This window comes from Podarcis filfolensis (genome assembly GCF_964270895.1).
Source record: "Podarcis filfolensis genome assembly, chromosome: 4".
Lineage (NCBI taxonomy): Eukaryota > Metazoa > Chordata > Lepidosauria > Squamata > Lacertidae > Podarcis > Podarcis filfolensis.
The window spans coordinates 37,997,060-38,016,094 of record NC_139607.1 but is presented as its reverse complement, the minus strand read 5'-3'; the positions used below and the strand labels follow the sequence as shown (position 1 = coordinate 38,016,094).

The 19,035-nt window shown below is 43.2% G+C and overlaps 1 protein-coding gene and 2 long non-coding RNA genes across 7 annotated transcripts in view; 2 read left to right on the top strand and 1 right to left on the bottom strand.

Moving 5' to 3' along the window:
- Positions 1-19,035, top strand: part of ARHGAP6 (Rho GTPase activating protein 6) — a 187,863-nt gene that overhangs the window by 79,642 nt on the left and 89,186 nt on the right. The window contains exon 1 of one of the 5 annotated variants that reach the window (XM_083612116.1): positions 3,234-3,706. The exons of 3 other annotated variants lie outside the window; for them this stretch is intronic. In XM_083612116.1, coding sequence (XP_083468242.1) covers positions 3,617-3,706 — 90 coding nt within the window. In that variant the 5' untranslated portion in view covers positions 3,234-3,616. Of the gene's footprint in view, positions 1-3,233; positions 3,707-19,035 lie in introns of those variants that run through there. One more of the 5 variants, XM_083612117.1, reaches the window with a different exon arrangement.
- LOC310761940 lies at positions 7,198-14,095 on the top strand. Its single transcript, XR_014547760.1, has 2 exons — positions 7,198-11,363; positions 11,490-14,095. It is a non-coding gene; the product is annotated as an uncharacterized lncRNA (long non-coding RNA).
- On the bottom strand, positions 10,006-15,148 carry LOC310761941. The gene is made up of 3 exons (XR_014547761.1): positions 15,065-15,148; positions 14,182-14,228; positions 10,006-10,055 (listed from the first exon to the last, which is right to left on the bottom strand). It is a non-coding gene; the product is annotated as an uncharacterized lncRNA (long non-coding RNA).

Here is a 19,035-nt window from a genome sequence, read left to right as displayed (position 1 = left end):
TTCTTTCATACTTGAAGGTGGTTTTAAAGTTAATGCTATTTTTAAAAAATAGTACAGTAACATCTTATAGCATAGTCCAGGCTTAGAAACATCTAGCTGCTTTGATAATTAGTCATATTACCACTCAGAACAGAAACCAGTAGGTGGGTTTTACAATGGTCCTCTGCCAGAATTATTGTCTTAAGACAGCATTAATATAGTCAGAACTGAGGCAGAAGAATTCATTATGCTGGCAACTGCAGTTTTCTTCTTTTTAGAAGCTGTAGTTTCTAATACTTAAGTATCATTTTCTAATGATTTGATCTCACAAACCAGTGTATTAGAATCATACAGAGCACAGTTTAATAAGCCCAGCTAGGTTGTTAACTAACTGCAGAATGATGGGTGGGAAAGGTGAAACATTATTCATTTGCTGATATATTTCAAATTCTATTTGGGGACTAGTTTTGTTAGTTAGAGCCCAGGATGTCTAAGAATAAATCAGAAGCAGGAAATTGTCATTATTGAATATAAACACTAAATCCAGTAGGTCAGAAAATGTTCCAGATGAAAGCATCATTTTCCAATAAAAGCGAACATTTGTTCCAAACAGATTTTGAAAACCTTCCACAGAAAAATATAAGCGCAAACCTTAGTTCTGATGCTTCAAAAATTCGTAGGCCTGGATTTTAGAAGGAACGATTGTGCATGATGCAGAGGAGATAGAGGGAGGTTTTTCTACATCTCTTAAGACTAGAACTCAGGGAGCAGGGCATTCAGTGAAGCTTAATGTTGCAAAATTCCAGACAAAGAAAAACTTATTTGCACAGCACATAATTGCACTATGCAATTTGTTCCCATACAATAAAGTGATGACCATCAATTTGGATGGCTTTAAAAGGAGACTAGACAACTTATTGTAGGAGACTAGCACTGTGTTCTACCTCCACTTTCAGAGGCAATTGAATACCAGTTGTTTGGTGTATCACAAATGTTCAGAATGGTAGTGCATTGATGTACTGTTCCTATGTGATGACTTTTCTTCTTCTATACAGACTTTTTTCTATATAGCTGTGGTGCTTTCTCTTTATGAGAGTTATAGTTAAATGGAGCTTCCACAAGCAGGAGCAGTGTACACCTAAATACTAAGCACTGGGGAGGAGGTGCTAGATTGGAGAAACTGTTTGCTTGTTTGTCTGTTTCATAAAATTTATATGCCACTTGATTGTTGTTGCTGTGTTTAAAAAAACAACAACTTGTAAAAGCAGTTTACAAAAGACAAAACGGCAAAATAAGGGGGGGGGGCAATACAACCATACTGTCACATTCATGGCCTGCTTGGTAACAGCAGGCTAGCCACAGCTGGGAGTAAGATGCTGCGCTTCATGGGCCTCCTGCCCAGATTCTGTGCTGGTCTTGATTTTGGAACTTCATACCAAGCTATTTTATTGATTCCATTTGCCGACTGCATGTCAGTTCATAGCACATCACGAAAACAATAAAATACTCATCAATCGTTACTTGACCAGTTTCACAAATTAAAAGCCGAAGGTTTAAAATTCACAGCAATGGAACTGCAGCAGATGTCCAAACAATGGATCCAGCCCAAAACAGGAGCATGTCCCAACAGCCTGGGTGCATACGTGTGTTCTAAGTTTACGACAAAAACTCAACACAGTTGGTGATCATTGTACCTCTAGAGTAGTAGTCTCCAGCCTTTACAGACCAGGCCCCTACCTTTAACCCAAACATGTATTTTGGGACCCTTTTCTTATTCATTTTTGCCTTCTATTTGTCTGGCAGTAGTGCTGCTGCTTTTGTGACCTACCTTAAACCAGACTGTGGCCCAGTAGCAGCCCCTGACCCACCAACGATCTAGGGCAGGGCTTCCCAAACTTGTGTCTCTAGCTGTTTTTGGACTACAACACCTATCATCCTAGCTAGACCTCAAGGTTTGGCACAGGAGATAGCAGGAGACTATCATGCTATCCGTGCCTTCAAGTACTTGGGCCCTAAGCCGCTGCTCTATATCTGGAAATACACGTTGGATTAAAGTCTGCTCTGCTTGCCCATTCATAATAGTTGGCTTGCCATTCATGTTAGTTGGCGTGCCCTCTCCTGATGATTTCTGACACCTTTGTATGTCTGTTTTGTATGTTCAGTTCACTAGTGATGGCAAGACAAAGAAAACAGGCACCTCTTAGCTTAGTAGACAGAGATGGTGTGTAGACTGCCCCTTCATTGGCTTCCATTTTGAATGGAACCCAGGGCCTAAGTTTTTGTCTCCTTTTCTAGCTTGGGCCCTTCTCCAGGGCTCTGGTGCTTCACCCAGGCACAACGAGCTTTCTTGACCACCTCTCTCTTCTGGAGCAAAGCTATAGTTAGAATAATAGAATTGTGGAGTTGGGAGGGACCATGGGGGTCATCTTGTTCAACCCCCTGCAATGCAGGAAACTTTTTGACCCTTGTGGGGCTCAAACCCACAGCCCTGAGATTAAGTTGTTGGAAAGCTTCGGCTGTCAAAGGCACAAAGTTGTATCCAGTCACAGCACCTTTGCATAGCTGTCAACCTTTCCCTTTTCTTAAGGGAAATTCCCTTATTCCGAATAGGATTCCTCGCAAGAAAAAAGTTGACAGCTATGCACCCTTGGAGACATCGAGTTTGTCTGTGTTAACTATGGTCAAGTCTGGAAAGGACTCATAGGCCTCAGTGGTAGCATCTGGAAAAAAAACAAAATTCTGAAGAGGCAAAGTATATTGCTAGGTGGCAGGGGTGCCAACCTGAATCAAACGTATTTTTTTTGGGGGGGGGAGGTAAGCCCCGCCCTGCATAATCGATAACAAGATGTGTGCATACACAACATTCAAATGGCAATTCAACTTTGGGGACCATCAACTTTGGGGAGCTGCCCCCTAAAATATTTGAAGGGACCTCGCCCCCTAGGAGTCAGCTCCTGTTCTAGGTGGGCAAGTTTTGTCCAACAGAGCACTGTGACAGGAGCCCATCAGGGGTAGGGGTGTGTGTGTGTGTGTGTGTGTGTGTGTGTGTGTATTTTCTTTCTTTGGGGTGCATGGTGGGCCTGCAAGTGGGAAAGAGGGCAGGGGCAGTTGGGTGCCACCAGTGAGAGGGCTCTGTCGTCGTTTTAGAAGACAGACACGGCATATTCGTCGTATACAGAAAGGCATCCTCTTTGCCTTATGGGTGGAGCCGCTGCCTCCGCCTTGTCAACGACGGCGACCGAAAGGCAGCTCTTCCCTTTGCCGAGCAGAGGGGGGTTTACGAACGCCCCCCACCTCTCCTCCCCGCCCCCTTTTCTCCTCTCTCTCCCAACTCCACTGGTCCCAGCCAAGCGCCGCTAGGAGGGCGGGATGCCGCGGCCCCGCCCCGAGGAGGCGGCAACCTCGCCTGCCGCGGCTCTGGCTTAATCCCCGTCGTGGATCCGCGGAGCTGAAGCGGCGGCGGGGAAAGTAGTTTGCGAGGGTGATGCTGCGCCGCTGGCTTCCGCGGGAGGCGGAGGAGTGGCTGCCGCCTCTGGGACGCCTTGAGCGCGTGTGAGAGGGACGGAGGGAGTGATTGTGAGACAGGCGCACACACGCAACACACACGCGCGCGGGGCGAGGGAGAGTCCCGCCAGCCATGCTGCAGCGCCGGGGCGACCTGGGGGGCTCCCCTCCGGCCTTGGCGGGGGGCCCCGTGTTGAACGTGAAGCCCTGCCTCTACTACGCGGTGAGTGCCTTCGCCTTTCTCGACGGGCTGCCGGGAGCGGGAGAAGGGGGCGAGGCGCCCAAAGGGGCTCGCGGGGATTCAAGAGCGCCTGGCCAGCTCCCCTCGGAGAAGCCGCGCTTCTGAGCTGCTCCGGGTGTGGAGCTGGGGGTGTATGTGTGTGCACGCAAAATCACGGGAACGGTGCAGCTTGGAAGAAGCGCGGAGTTTAATGTGTGCCGCGGTCCCCCCCCCTCGCCCCTCCGACGTGGTTCCTGCGCCAGTGTCAACGGGGGCTCCTCTGCTCCGCGCGCTCACCTGCAAGTTGGCTAGAGCGGGCATGGCGCGGAGCGCTTGTCCCTCGTCCCCCGTGTAACATGCATGGTTAGCATGGCTTCTGGGTGGGTCGTCCAGAGTGGAGTCATCCTGCTGCCTTTCGTTGTAGGAACTGTGAAAGATCCCAGCTCCGGGTATTGGTAGTTGGGTAGGGCTTTTGGAGACAGGGAAAAAAGTCAAAGCCAAACATCCCGCACATGCGTAGTGGCTCTACATTTTGCAAGCATACTATTTTTATTATTATTCGTTTTTGGGGGGCGGGGGGGGGGTTCCTGTACTTGTAGCTAGTCCTTTTTCCCACCCCACCGGTTGCTGGGATTGAATTTGGCACCATAGCATATGCTCCTCTGCTGAACTTCAGTGCCTTCCTTGCACCAAGGCATGCATCCCAAGTGCTGATGGTATAAAACTGTGGTTGTTGATCAGATCTCCTGCCACATGATTCCCTATTTGAGGCAAGTTTATTCTGGAACAGGTTGTCAAATAATTGGAGGTGAAGATGGGTTCAGTGGCGTAGCGTGGGGGGTGCGGGGTGCGGGGGGGGGCCGGGCGCACCGGGCGCAACATCTGGGGGTTAGGGGGCGCAAATCCACGGGTTAGGGGTGCAAATTACTTGCCTTGCCCTGGGTGCTGACAACCCACGCTACGCCACTGGATGGGTTATGTGTGTATGGGGTGTGTGTGTAATTGCTGCATCTGGTTCTTGCAAAAATAGGAGTGCCCATTGCCACTGTGCTGTGAGTGTCTTAGGAGGACCCCTTGGGCACCCAACCCCTGGCCACTTGCTGCTGAGGTGCTGCAGAAGCCCGTGGGAGGTTTGGGCTCCTTGGCTGGGTGCATGCTCTCTGCCTTGCTGTTCTGCTCAGACAAGGTCTGGTGGTGCAGGACAGCTGCTGCTTGCATTCCAAGGCAATTGGAAAAGTGAGTAGTGCTTGGTTCAGAAGAACAAGTGCTACTGTCTACAGTTGCTTACCTGTCCTCTTGTTCTGGGCGATGAAACTGTGAGGACCGGATCTTGCTCAGGGCAAGAGTGCAGGTAAGAAACTCAGCAAGAACAGGTGGCAGCTGCTCTTTTCTCTGTCAGCTCACTATCTGGGCACCAACAAGCCTCTCTAGAGAGAGCTTACAAGCCAAGAGGAGGCAGCAGCTGCACATTGCAAAAGCAGCCACTGCTGCCTGCCTCCCCACTTTCCATAGGATTTGGTGAGGGTTGGGGGCCTAGTGATGCTGCCAAGAGAGAGAAGCCTCTGCCCACTCACTTGCTTCATTTTTCTGGTAGGCAGATAGGAAGGATTTCACTCACTGCTCTATATGAAGGTGCAGATAAGAGAGGGAGAGGTTACGGTAGTTGCTCTTGACTCACCTGAATGACAGTGCTGTTCCATGGCATGTATTGGGAGACAGAGCCAGCAAAAAGAGCTCTGTAGGCAGTGCAGATGTTCCAATCCACCCCACCACCACCCTGCCCCATGCAGAGAGAGAAACTGAGGCAGCTGACCACCTCCACCCCCTTCCTCTCTTTTGGCAGAGTTAAGCTGTCTGGAAGGTGAGGAAAATGCCTCCACTTCAGGCAAGCAGCTTGCCCTTTCAGTGCAGTGATCCCACTGTTGCTTGGCTGAAATTGTGTCATTTAGTTTGTTTGGCATAGAATTTTATTTCATTCAATAGTTGTTTTTTTTTTGGTTTTTAAAAGAAGTATAGAGGAATAATTCCTGCTGGAATAATGCTCACTTACATGTCTGCAGCTGGACCTGCGTAAAGCTAAAGTGGTTGATTTTGGATGTTCTTTGTAGAAAAAGAGCTACTATATCTCAAAGTTTGAGATGTCCCAAGTGCTTTGTGTAATGAACTTGTGATCTAGTGAATCATATTGCCCTTAATCTTGGGGCAAAACCCTGTCTAACATGGATTCATGGGGCAAAGTGGAGCCTTTTTCCTGTGAGTTTTCTTGTGCAAAAATGAAATTATGGTGGTCTGCTTCAGAAAAAAAACAGATGGCTGATCATTTCACACATTGAAACTGCTATATAATATTGCAAACACATAATATAGCATATGCTAAAAATAATCTAGATGAAGGGTCTAGAGTATTGGAGTTGTATGATGAAACACATGGCAGTATTTAAAATATTAAATGCTTCAACCTTTCAGTGCTTCCAATGCGGTACAGTAACAGTTTAATTGAATCCTGACTGGTAAAACTAAGACATTGCTACATAATGTGTTTCAAATGTAAGGATGAAATTTCAAGCACAGAGTTACACAGAGATTTTGTTCTTTTCTCATCTCACTGCATTGGAAGAAGAATCACTTGTACTTGAAAGTATTGTAAGAAAGGGGCTCCTTTTCAGTTCTTAAGCTTCTTATGTGATAAGATTGCATTGTATTTATGTCTTAAAGTTGAAAAGTTGAGAAACTGCTTCCTTTTTTGCTACCCTACATAGCAGTTGTAGCCGAGGTTTTTAAAAAGCTTGACTCCCTTATCTCTGCGCAGTTTGTTCCTTGTAGCCATGTGTAAATATTAAAGCAAATTTAAAGCATGTAAGACATGCTGTTGCTATTTCTGCTGGTGTAATTGTGCAAAATGTCACTTGAAGAAAAACTTCTGCTTTTTAAAACCAGTATTGGAATTCAGCTGTTAGGTGGATATTTAATTTGACCTCTAAGTGGAAGACAGATGTTGTAACTTTGTGAACTGCTCCAGCAGTACTTGAGCTTGTGGTTTCTTGTCTTCATGCTGCTCTTGTAGACAGATTCTGATGTAATGTTTCTCCAGCCATAAAATTAATATTGGGATAAGTACAGACGTAAGACATTACTCTAGAATATACAATCCACTTGGCTATTGCATTTCAGAGAAACATTTTCCTTTACATGTATTGCTCAACAGGTTTTCTTCTGTGGGGAATTTGTTAAGCCTGAATAAACCCATAGTTAACCCGTTAAAAGTTTAGTGAAATACAGCTTTGGTAACAGGAAGGTAAAGAAAACTTGTCAGTTCTACACATTGTTCATTCTTGTGATATTCTTTAGACCTGGTCTCTGATATGTTTAGTTACCTTTTAAGTTGTGCACCAAGTTACATTATTGATGAGTCCTAATCATGCAAATATATGCACTTACTGTAGATTTCAGAGAGGCATAGTTTAGTATACAGAATTCTGTCTTGGACACCACACTTAAAGTACACCCTATTTCTTGTTAAAGTTAGGAATCAAAATGTGAGGAATATATTCTTAATAAATGAAAATCACAGTGGAATAGGTATGCCTAGCTCTATGTTGGCTTGTGATCAACATGTTTATTTTGTAGAAGGTATAGTTCAGTACTTCTAAAAATGTGAAATGCTGTATTGAAATCCACTTAATTTAGGGTTGCTGCTATGATCCTCTTTATCAGTTAATGCTTTGTCACTTGTTTCTTTATTTTGTTTATAAAGAGTGTTTTTATTCCCATTGAGCAAACTAGCACCGTTTTCTTCAATAAACGGCATGTTTACATGTCTGTTCTGATGTGGCAATTGTATCAATGTGTTAAACATGTTCCTTGGGAAGTCTAATCCTTTCTTGCAGGATGATTTTGTTTCTGAAGCATGTATTGCAACAGTGTTCCAAAATATTAAGTAGTTAAATTCCTCCCCCCCGCCCCCAAATAAAAGGAAATGTGCAGAGGAAATGTCAGTTACAAACTTGTGAATGAGTATGTCTTGTGGTTGAGTGAGAAACTATGTAGATGTTCTCATGAGATTAACTTGTTAGGTTGACTTTATGTAGTTTGACAACTATCAAGATCAAATGTGTTAAGTTTTCTAAGGAGTGTTCTGTGCATTAGATATCCAGCATATCAATTTAAGTCATGATGGCAAAATGCTGGTCTTACTGGTCATTGCTTGATCATATATTCATTTAGAGTAGTGAATTTACTGGCTTCAGTAGGAATGTTTTCTCTAAAATATAAAAGCCAAGGTAGATGTTACATAGGTGGGTTGTGAGATTTCCACTTAAAACCAGGGAATCCTGAGGAACAGTGCTATTGGGGGAGGGGACCAATAGCAGACAGCCTGTTAACTTTTGCGCTGCAGGACTAACAGCAAGTAGGGGAAAGAAAATGAACAGAATAATGTCCCTGAATATATTTACTTTTGAAAAGTATATAAGGGAAACTTGATGCAATGGAAAGAACCTATTTGAAAGTGCATGGTTATTTCTGAATATGAATGCCATAGGAAGGATAAGAAAGGACATATTGTTTAAAAGATATATGTTTAATGTGCATAAAATGCCATGTTTATGTGTTTTATGTACGAAATTTGCAGAATGTCTGTTTTGCAGAGAACTGTAGCAAGTGCAAAAAGCTGCTTTTGCAGTTAAAGCTGCAATAAGAGGGTGGAATCTTTGTTTTAGCTTTGTTTGTGTTAATTGGTGACTCATCCCTGCAAGACTGGGTCTGGGTCTCACAAGCTGCCAGCACAGGTGCTTTCTCTCTATTACAGCAAAGAGGGCATAGAATCCAAAAAGCAGGACAAACTCCTCCACGGAATCACTATGAGTGATGATACCAGACCCCAAGAATAATTTAGTACTGGAGATGTACTATCATCCCTCTGATGTCAAGATGGAAAATGAAATCAAATAGGTATCTAAGATTGCAAGTGTGCTAGCAATGGCTTACTTCAGCTACCCTCACATAGACTAGGTAAATGCATATTTGAGTCATGACAAAGCAGTTAAATTTTTAGATTCCCTAAACAACTTTTGGTCATCAAAGTTACTGGAGGTGAAGATTCCAAAGTTACTGGAGGCCAAGAGGATTCCAGCATGGTCAGTGAATCAAGTTCTGTATTGGAAGCAAGAAGATGTCCTTCAGAAAATTCTTGGCATCTGTCCTCACTGTGTAAAATACAGTATAGGGCAGATCTCCATACCTGAACATCAGTTAGTCTCTGTGAGAACAGGTTGCCAAACTAAATGGGCCTTTGATCATCAAGGCCTTTTTATGTTCTTAAATTGCCCCACAACAAAACTATTTCTTGACCAGGTTATGTTGTATTTTACGCACAACAAATCTTTTCAAACAATAAAGCCTTTCTAATAAACATGGTGGCCTGTGTTCAGTGGCCTTAAGGAAGTGTTGGTGCCTAAAATTCCATTGGGGAGATGTTCTGCCTAATCTATGCTACTTGGTCTTTAGAAAAAGAACATTAACTGTATTGCTCTTCAGAACTTTTATCAGCAGTGTGCAGTGGAAAGGATTTCCTGCATTTATTTGTGTGCTAAATCCAGTGCTGCTAATACAAGAATTTAGACCTCAGCGGTTCCCATATTTCATGGGTGGGTACAAATAAATAAATGAGGAAAGAAAAAAAATGTTCCTTTTTGACAGCTAATGTTCTGACTTCTGAGGTAGTAGATGTATATAAAAGATGTGAAGCTGCTGTTGCAAATAACTGAGTGTTCCCTTCTGTGATTCTAGCAAGACTTACTTCACATTTTGGTGCCATTGCATTGAATATTTTCCAGTTAGTGGTAGCTATAATGTTGTGGCAGCGGGAGCCAGTATTTCTCTAGCAACTACTTTTTGCCCTTTTTTGTTCTCTTTAAGTAGCATAAATCTTGGGTTTTGTACTGTCAGATATATTGATTAACTTTATTCAGTGAAAAGTAGGTTAACAGCGCCCTGCTGTGATAATTCATTTTCCAGACTAGATTTGAATGAACAAATAGGACAATAAATGGGCTCGCTTATGTCAAACACTGCTAAGATCAGAAATATTTCTGTGTTGCAACACGGTAAGATTTCTTACCTTGACTATGCTTTCAAATGTGAGGTTGTTTTTTTTAAAAAAAACTAACTTCTACACAAATATTCCCCCCCCCCCTCTGATCAGGAAAACAACTGTTTCAAACCAGCTGTTGGCATTTGGGAGCCTATTTGCAAAAAGGATGGAACAAATATAGGGAATGTTTTTTAATAGAGGCCGTAGTTGTCTTTGGTGTTAAATGTTGGAAATCAATCAGCTTAGTAGTGCTGTTTTAACCTGTGAAGTGAGAAAACGGGAGAACCATTTTTATAGCTTTTCATTGCTAATTGGTTTTGAGCACAGTAGATTCTAGACATACACTTGAAGAAGAAGAAGAGTTTGGATTTGATATCCTGCTTTATCACTACCCTAAGGAGTCTCAAAGTGGCTAACATTCTCCTTTCCCTTCCTCCCCCACAACAAACACTCTGTGAGGTGAGTGGGGCTGAGAGACTTCAGAGAAGTGTGACTAGCCCAAGGTCACCCAGCAGCTGCATGTGGAGGAGTGGAGACACGAACCCGGTTCCCCAGATTACGAGTCTACCACTCTTAACCACTACACCACACTGTCAATCTTGCATGCTTGGTGTGGTTTCTTAGTGCTGAAACACCACATGAGAAAGATAAACAATGTCTCCATTTTCTAATGCAGACAGTGAAAAGCCAAATATATGCCAACCATGAGGTGTGTGCCCTGTATGTGGTGTGAACATACACAGAGAACTGAAGTACAAAAATGAGCACTTAACTGTGCATATACCAGAGGTATTCTATGTCTAGTCATTGCACATTTGACTTGTAGCTGGTGTGCTATTTGAGTAGGATCTTAAAATTGTTCTTAAACGTCTTGCGTTTGCAAGTACTCTCTGATAATGACACTGGAAAATGCCATAATGACTTGAGTATTCCATCATTATTCAAGCTCAATTTACTTTAAGCTAATCTTATTGTAAGCCATGCCTGCAGGAAAGCGGCATGACTAATCTCTTCCATGTATTGAATTCCAATTTTTCTCATAGATAGGGCCTCTTAGTGTGCTATGCCTCTATGAAGCAAAAAGCTCAATTAATGTGTGGACAAGAAATTCAGCTACTGCATCAAGGAAATATGTAATGAGCAGGAGAGCCACAACTATTTTGCATGCTGTCTGAATAGTAATTGGAATGTCTTTATGGTCATAGCAGATATCAAACTGCAGTCAGATGTGTGAATTTTTGTTTTGCATTGCAAGGTGTATAACAGGGGTCAGCAAACTTTTTCAGCAGGGGGCCGGTCCACTGTCCCTCAGACCTTGTGTGGGGGGCGGACTATAGAGTATTTTGAAAAGAAAAAAAAAGATGCACGAGCCCCGGTGGCTGCTTACTTGTGTCTTGCAAGTGACAGGGGCTGGTGGCTGCGGGACAATGAGCGGCACACGAAAGAGCTCCGTAGAGGGGATGCTTAAAATGGCGGCCGCTTGAGCACTGCTGCTGCTGGCACCAACAAAGCCCAGCCCCCTTCCTCCTCTAGGCAGGGCGGGGAGAGCCAGGAAGAAGAAGAGGAGGAGTTTGGATTTGATATCCCGCTTTATCACTACCCGAAGGAGTCTCAAAGCGGCTAACATTCTCCTTTCCCTTCCTCCCCCACAACAAACACTCTGTGAGGGAGGAGGTGCTGCCGCCGCCACGTGAGGGAGAGGAAAAGAATGAGCGTGCTGGTGACCCCCACAGTGATTCCCGGACCGTCCGTGGGCCAGATCCAGAAGGCAGTTGGGCCTGATCCAGCCCACGGGCCTTAGTTTGCCAACCCATAGTATATAACTTCAGACATGAGCGACTTGAATCTAATGTTATATACATATAAACTTTGAAAGCATGAGAGTTCAACAGTGCCTTGTATTGTACTTCTTTTCACATGACTTTGGAGAGCAGCGGCATGACCAAATGAATATGTTTCATTCTGGAACTGTTTGTAATGTACTATTGGTCAAAAGGTTCTTGTATTGACCTAAAATCTTGTACTGATGCGCTTACAGTTTCTGTAAGTATTCCCCACAGGTACTGTGGGGTAATATTGAGGTAATAGCTCCTCTGAACTGGACTGTGGAAATTCAAACACTTCTGCGTGCATCATTCAGTGGAAATAGTATCGTATTGTTTGGGCCACTAGAAACCAAATGGCTAGTTTTTGCTCAGCTGAGGAGTAAACTGAAGTAAGGCTGTGGCATTAGCAAACTACCCACCAAACCAATACATGGAACAAACCCCCCATCCCGCAAAAATGGTTAATGGACTCCCACACTAGCAATAACCAGGGGTGTATGATGGATAGTTTTTTCTTACTGTATTGTTTTTTGTAGTAAATGTAATTTGGCAATAAGCACGCATCTTAGAAAATATGAGCGAAGCAGATAGATGGAGAGGAAGTTGCGCATGAGGACCACATCTACTACTCTAACTGCTGCAGCATGCTGTCTCTTATAAGTGGCATGTGGGGTCAGAGAAATACTTGGCACATCTGACCCCTTTCAAGATTGCCGTGACACACACTTAATCTGTGCAGACAGTAGCTGGCAGGAAAATATTGTCAGTGTTTCTGAGAGATGGACGATGAACTGTTTGAATCTCAGGATTTTTACACTGTTTTAACCTCACTTTGAGCTCTGTTAGATACCTTTTCTAAACTTCCCAACAGCTAGAAACACACTTTCCGCCTTTATTTTGGCAAATAATGTATGAAAGCATGTCCATTTGTGTGCACACTTAGAACACAACTGGCCTTTCTAACGAACAGAAGAGTGCTGCAGAAACTAGCATCCCGGTTTAGCCACTTCATGAAGGTTTTTTTTTGGCAGAAGCTATGTAGCCTTAAAAGGACTTGTTTAAATTTTGTGTGTGTGTGTGTGTGTGTGTGTGTACGCGCAAGGAATATGTCAAGCTTGTAAAAAGCAAGCAAACCTTCACTACTTTTATAAAGTTAACGTATTTTCTTCTTGCATATTAATAAAGGAGGAGCCTGCATTGCAACTTTTACAAATTGAATATAGTATGGAAAAGCTTTTGTTCTGTTTGCATTATTTGGTTTTTCAGGGGAAAGGGTGGATATGTGAGAGGAAAGAGATTATTCTATCCCTACAACCTTGACATAACCATCACAGAATCACAAATGTAAACAATACCTTTTAAGGCTATATCAGAAGTGCAACTAATTGCTGAGGCTATAGGTGCCTTATAAATCACTGAATGAAATGTTGCTTGAAAGACTGAAAAGAATGAACAGCTGAAAATTGGAGCAAAAGCCACAGCACCATACAAAGATACCAAGAACTATGCTATTTTTGCAAATTTACTCTGAAAACATGTGGTCATTGTTAAGAATAAAATTAAGTCCATAGTATATATTTCCACGAATTCCAACAATTCAGGCCAATAAATGCTTGACACTGAGTTCAATGTCAAGTGAGGGTATGTTCACATTACCATTTAGTGTGGCTCCAGCATGCACTGCTGGTTTTTAAGATGGGTTCATACTACATTAGCCACAATCCATCTGCATCCTGTTGCTTTTAGAGAAATACTCCTCTCTAGTGTACTCAGAATTTCTGCCACACTTAAAAACAATATGGTTTTTTTCTGCTGCCTATCTTCCACCCCTAGGACTAACAGAGCTTCTACAGATTTTTCTTACTGTATTTTCTTTATCAAATCCTGCTCTTCCATCCCTGGACAGTAATGTACTCTCTGTTTGGCTGGCTAGTTTATTTCCCGAGATGAATTCATGAGTATCTTAAAACAAAACATTGAGAACAGCACAAAGAGATGAAAACCAAGTTTTAGGCATTCACTGTCATGGCTGAACTTGAACACAAGGTAAACCATCTTGTGTTGATACTGGGCACTTTCAAAATGATCAGATATTATGAGATATTATGTTAATCTTGGAGTTCTGTATCTTTTTGGCTTTATGAGGAATAATGAGTAATTTGGCAGTCTTTGCCAGCATGTTACCCTCCAGCTGTTTTGGTCAAACTCTTCAGCCCAAGTTGGCATGGCTGTGCTGTTAGGACTGATGGCAGTTGTCACTAGGTTGGGAAAAGGCTGCTACAATGGTACCTTGGTTCTCAAACTTAATCCATTCCAGAAGTCTGCTCTAAAACCAAAGCGTTCCAAAACCAAGGCATGCTTTCCCATAGAAAGTAACACAAAACGGATTACTCCGTTGCAGACTTTAAAAAACAACTCCTAAAACAGCAATTTAACATGAATTTTACTATCTAACAAGACCATTGACCCATAAAAGGAAAGCAATAATCAATGTACTGTACTGTAAAATAAATAAGACAGTATTGTAGATGATAAAAATTAAAATTACTCCCCCCCCCTACCTGTACTGATGATAGTCATTGTTTGGATGGGGGGCTTTTATCCATTTCTGCAGTCACAAAATCAATCAATCAATCAATCAATCAGTAGCTGAACTGGGTTCCACACAGTCATAAAAACAAATTAACCGAAAAAGCCTCAAAAACAAAAACGCAAAATAGCAAAAACAAAAGCGCCAAACTTAGTCTGTTGTGGAAGTCCATTTGACTTCTGAAATGTTTGAAAACCAAAGCGCAGCTTCTGATTGGTGCAGGTGCCCCAGAAACGAGTAGAAAGCCGCATCGGACGTTTGGCTTTCAAAACCCGGAACACTTCCGGGTTTTCAGCATTTGAGAACCAAGGCGTTTGAGTACCATGATGTTTGAGAACCAAGGTACCACTGTATGTGGAACAACATGTAGACATGGTTATTAAAGTGCCGTGTAAAATACTCTCTACTTTTACCATACTATTTCTAGAGCCAGTACAGAAGCATTCCAAACAAAATTCTCCTTTTTACACAACGTATATGACTTAAGAGATGTAGCCTTAAGCAAAACACTTCCACAGGACAATAGTTCTTCATGGAAGGATGGCCATATTCACTAACAAGGTTTGACTTCCAAGCCTTCAAGCATATGAACTTATGAAGCTGTTGTATACTGAGTCAAAACAGTGATGTCCTGTGCAAACATTGGTCAGGGAAACTCAGGCCCGGGGACTGTGGCCCTCAAGTTCTTTCTGTCTGGCCCACCGAGTTGTCCTTAGGCTATACCCCATTCCTGCCAGAAACTACATCTATAAGCAACTCCCCATTTGCATGTGTTTGAGTCCTGCGTGACTGCTAATGCACAGGCCATTTGCAGCAGGACTAGATTACAGTGGTTCCTCTGTTTACGAACTTACTTCATTCTAGAAGACCGTTCTTACACTGAAAGCGTTCTTAAACCGAAGCACGCTTTCCCTAATGAGGCCTCCTGCCGGTGGTGCCCTTCCACTGTTCGTCTTCTAGGGCAAAGTTCGCTAGCTGGAAAACCTACTTCCGGTTTTGCGGAGCTCATTCCCCAAATCATTCGTTAACAGAACTGTTAGTAGACCGAGGTACCACTGTATGTGTGTCCTGCTGACACAGTGCCTCGAAAAGCAACCACCACATAAATGGGGACTTGTCTGTATAATTCTTTAGTTTGTGGATAATACGTTATACCACAAGTATTGAGTCAAGTAACTGGGCACAAAATAAGGTATGAGGGAGAGTGGGAGATACAGTAGTACCTCATGTTAAGTACTTAATTCGTTCCGGAGGTCCGTAATTAACCTGAAACTGTTCTTAACCTGAAGACCATTTTAGCTAATGGGGCCTCCTGCTGCTGCCGCGCCGCTGGAGCACAATTTCTGTTCTTATCCTGAAGCAAAGTTCTTAACCCGAGGTACTATTTCTGGGTTAGTGGAGTCTGTAACCTGAAGCATATGTAACCTGAAGCGTATGTAACCCGAGGTACCACTGTATATGAATAAAGATAACACCACTTACACTGTAGGTTACTGTGGAAAAAACATCAAGGTTCAGTGGCTTGCTAAGTACTGTTGTTAATACTTAGGAGGAGAAAAATATGACTATAAATTATGTTCCTTAATTGAATAGAGCAATGGCGTTCAAAGGCATACACAATTCCCTGTGGAATAATAAGCACAAAACGTGATTGCTGAAACTTTATTTTTTAAAACTGCAAGAAAAGAACATGTAACACAATTACATTCACCGAATATTTCATGAAAAACTAAGCGCTTAATATGAGAGAATCTTTACATGTTTTAATTGCTCTTGGTTGCTTAATACTTTCTGAAAATTAGTTTTATGTTGTATTATTATCAAGAGTTTCCATAATTAAGCTTCTTGATACATCCTGTGCACTGAGCCAAAGTGTTTAAAATCTTTCACACGTCCGGTTCTAAGCTTTCGAACTTGGCTTGATGTCAGCAGGTATTTTTATGTTAATACAATATGCAGTACTAAAAAACATTGACCATTTCTAGTAGCACAGTGGCTGGGGTGTGGTGTGATAGTGTAATGCTTTGTGTGAGTGTGAGAGAGACCACTTCAATGTAGTAATTTCAAATGAGTACTTGCAGTACATTTTATTTTATTGCAGTTTTCCCTTCTAATCAAATCTAAATTCTTATTTAGCCTATAGTAATGTAGTAGTATTCATTTCATGTAACCTTTATCTACTGAAAGTGATATATGTGCTTGGTACAGGGAATGTACTATGTAAACATACAGTGAAGTTTTTCAGAAAGCTGGATTTGTTACTAAGAAACCAAAGATTTCAATAGTAAATCTTATTACAATACCATGTGTAACAAGTAAATTTTTATTAGAATGGTGTTTAATCAGGACGGCTCATTCTTAATTCTCTCAATTGTTCTTGTTTTAAGCCAACATGTTGACAGACGACACTACCCATTTATTTAATTGGTCTGTGACACTGAACACCATTCTAATAAAATAATAAAACAGCTTACCCTTTTTTTCAGATGATAGGATGGAAATAGATGGTGGTAGAGAATCTAGTGATTGAGATATATCGAGCAGCAAGGGGCACTTGGGGCCCCAGAAGAGGCACAGAGGACCTTTGATCTCACCAGGGCTAACTAATTACCACACATCTGTCCCTTATCGTGTTGGAACTAGATCTTTAGTGTGGTGGCACCTACCTGTTGCATATCAGGAAGGCACCCTCCTTTTTTGTCTTTTCATTGTCTGTTGAAGAGTTCCAGCAAGCCTACTAAGTAATGGGTTTTTACCCCAATCTGTATCTGTATTTATTTGAAATTGTTTATATGCAGTTGCTTTCATACAAGCAATTATTTTGTGCATACTTTCTATTGTATTGTGACATCACTTTAAGATGCTTCATAGGAAGTGATTCATAAATGCAATAAAGAACAGTTAGCTTGCATTAGCCATGGCAAGTCTTGTAGCCGCACAATTAGGCATTAGCATGCATCTGGGGCCTTGGGTTCCTTCCAAGAATAGGACCCTCATCCTCCAAGGTGGAGACGTAGAAGAGTGTTTGTTAGGGAGAGGCTTTTTGAGGCCTTTCCTTTTCATTTGGGACATTGTCCCCTCCTCCTTTGGGGAAGGCATAGCAAGTAAAATAGTTAGGCAAACCTCTGGGAATAATATTTCCACCAATATTAAACCTAAAGACTGGAATCTAAGGTCTTAGTCTAACACTGAAGTCCCAAGTCTCCGCGATCAGGGGCTAGAAACCAAAGGCCCAGAAAGGATAGGGCTCTCTGTGAAATGAGCAAGGCCTCAACCGCTAGGCAAGCCAGCCTCAGGACAACAGGGCCAAAGATATTCCAGCAGGTGGTGGAACAGAAGTGGTGGTGGGGGGACAGAAACACTGAAAGGAAGGGGGCATAAACCTGAAATAATGCCCTAAAATCCGAGGAATATATCCCAGCCAGCCCAAGACCGACAAATAGGATGGAAGCAGCCACCAGCCTGCCTGGCCTCTGCTGAAATTGCATGCAAAACCTTCCCCCCAGGATGCAAAGCAACAGAACTCCACACCTCAGGGCCTACAACGAAAGACCCCAACTGCAACTCCATTCAGGCCTTCAGCCTGCAAATCCCCACCAGGCTGCTACATGCAGGCAGACAAAGCCATTGCACCTTAAAGCCGCTGGGTCCTCATCACCTCAGGGCCATAGCTGTCAACTTACAGATTTGAAAATAAGGGACCAGCAGCCTTGAAAATAAGGGACCAGCAGCCAAAATAAGGGACCTGCAGCCTCACCTGTTCTAGGCACTCCAGTCTTCCTGTCCTCCTGCAGTCTGGTCAAACTCATGCTGGTAGCTTTGAGATCACTGTCCAACCAACCTTGTAACCAGAGGTTCAACTGAATAGAATCTGAATCACATGCACCACAAGGCCTATGCAGCCCCTGGCCTGCCTTTGCACTGCAAAGTTTGCAGCAGCACGTGCAACAAAATGGCGTCCAGCATTCAAAACCCTCCTCAGCTTGCATTAACTAGCCACACACAAGGCATGCAAGCTCCACCCCACAGTCGTTCTTAGACTTCTTATTGGGTGAGCAACACAGCCAAGCAACAGAGTTGGAGCCTCCCTCCTCCCTGGCCGGCAGGGAGGGAGGGAGAGGAGCTGCTTCCTTTGAAATTTAAGGGACATCATTTAAGGGACATTTAAGGGACATCCATCAATAAGGGACAGCAGCGGGACATGGCGCTGGAATAAGGGACTGTCCCTTCAAATAAGGGACACTTGACAGCTATGCTCAGGGCATGACAGAGTGACATTTCCCCATGCTGAGAAGCATAGCTGTCAACTTACAGATTTGAAAATAAGGGACTAGCAGCCTCGAAAATAAGAGATCAACAGCCAAAATAAGGGATTTTAGTCAACCAGCTGAAGTACGAAGTTAAAAGGGACCAGATAATTTTGGAGAGCAGCGCTGGTTTTTAGCCCTTCGTTGCTAGAGGTTGCTGCTCAGGACACCAGCTGATGAAACACTGCAATTAAATAACTACAAGCAGCAACCACTTTTCGTGCAAAACGAAGTCCAAGCTACGAAGATGCTGCTGCACTTCTGTATATTTTCTCTCGTGCTCCATCTGCATCTCTCAGTTCCATCAGACAGGACAGGAGGAAGGGGGGGGAATAGCGCCCGAAGTAAACCCGCAGATCAGACCATCTATGCTAGTCTACCACTACAAATCTATGGGAGAAGCGCTTGCGGTCCTTTCTCCGCTTTCCCCCTCTATGGTTAGCCCTTGGAACACCTGCCCGCGCCTCTGCCTCCACCTCCCCTCTCTGAACTGCTTTCTCTATGGTTGCCCTCGCTCT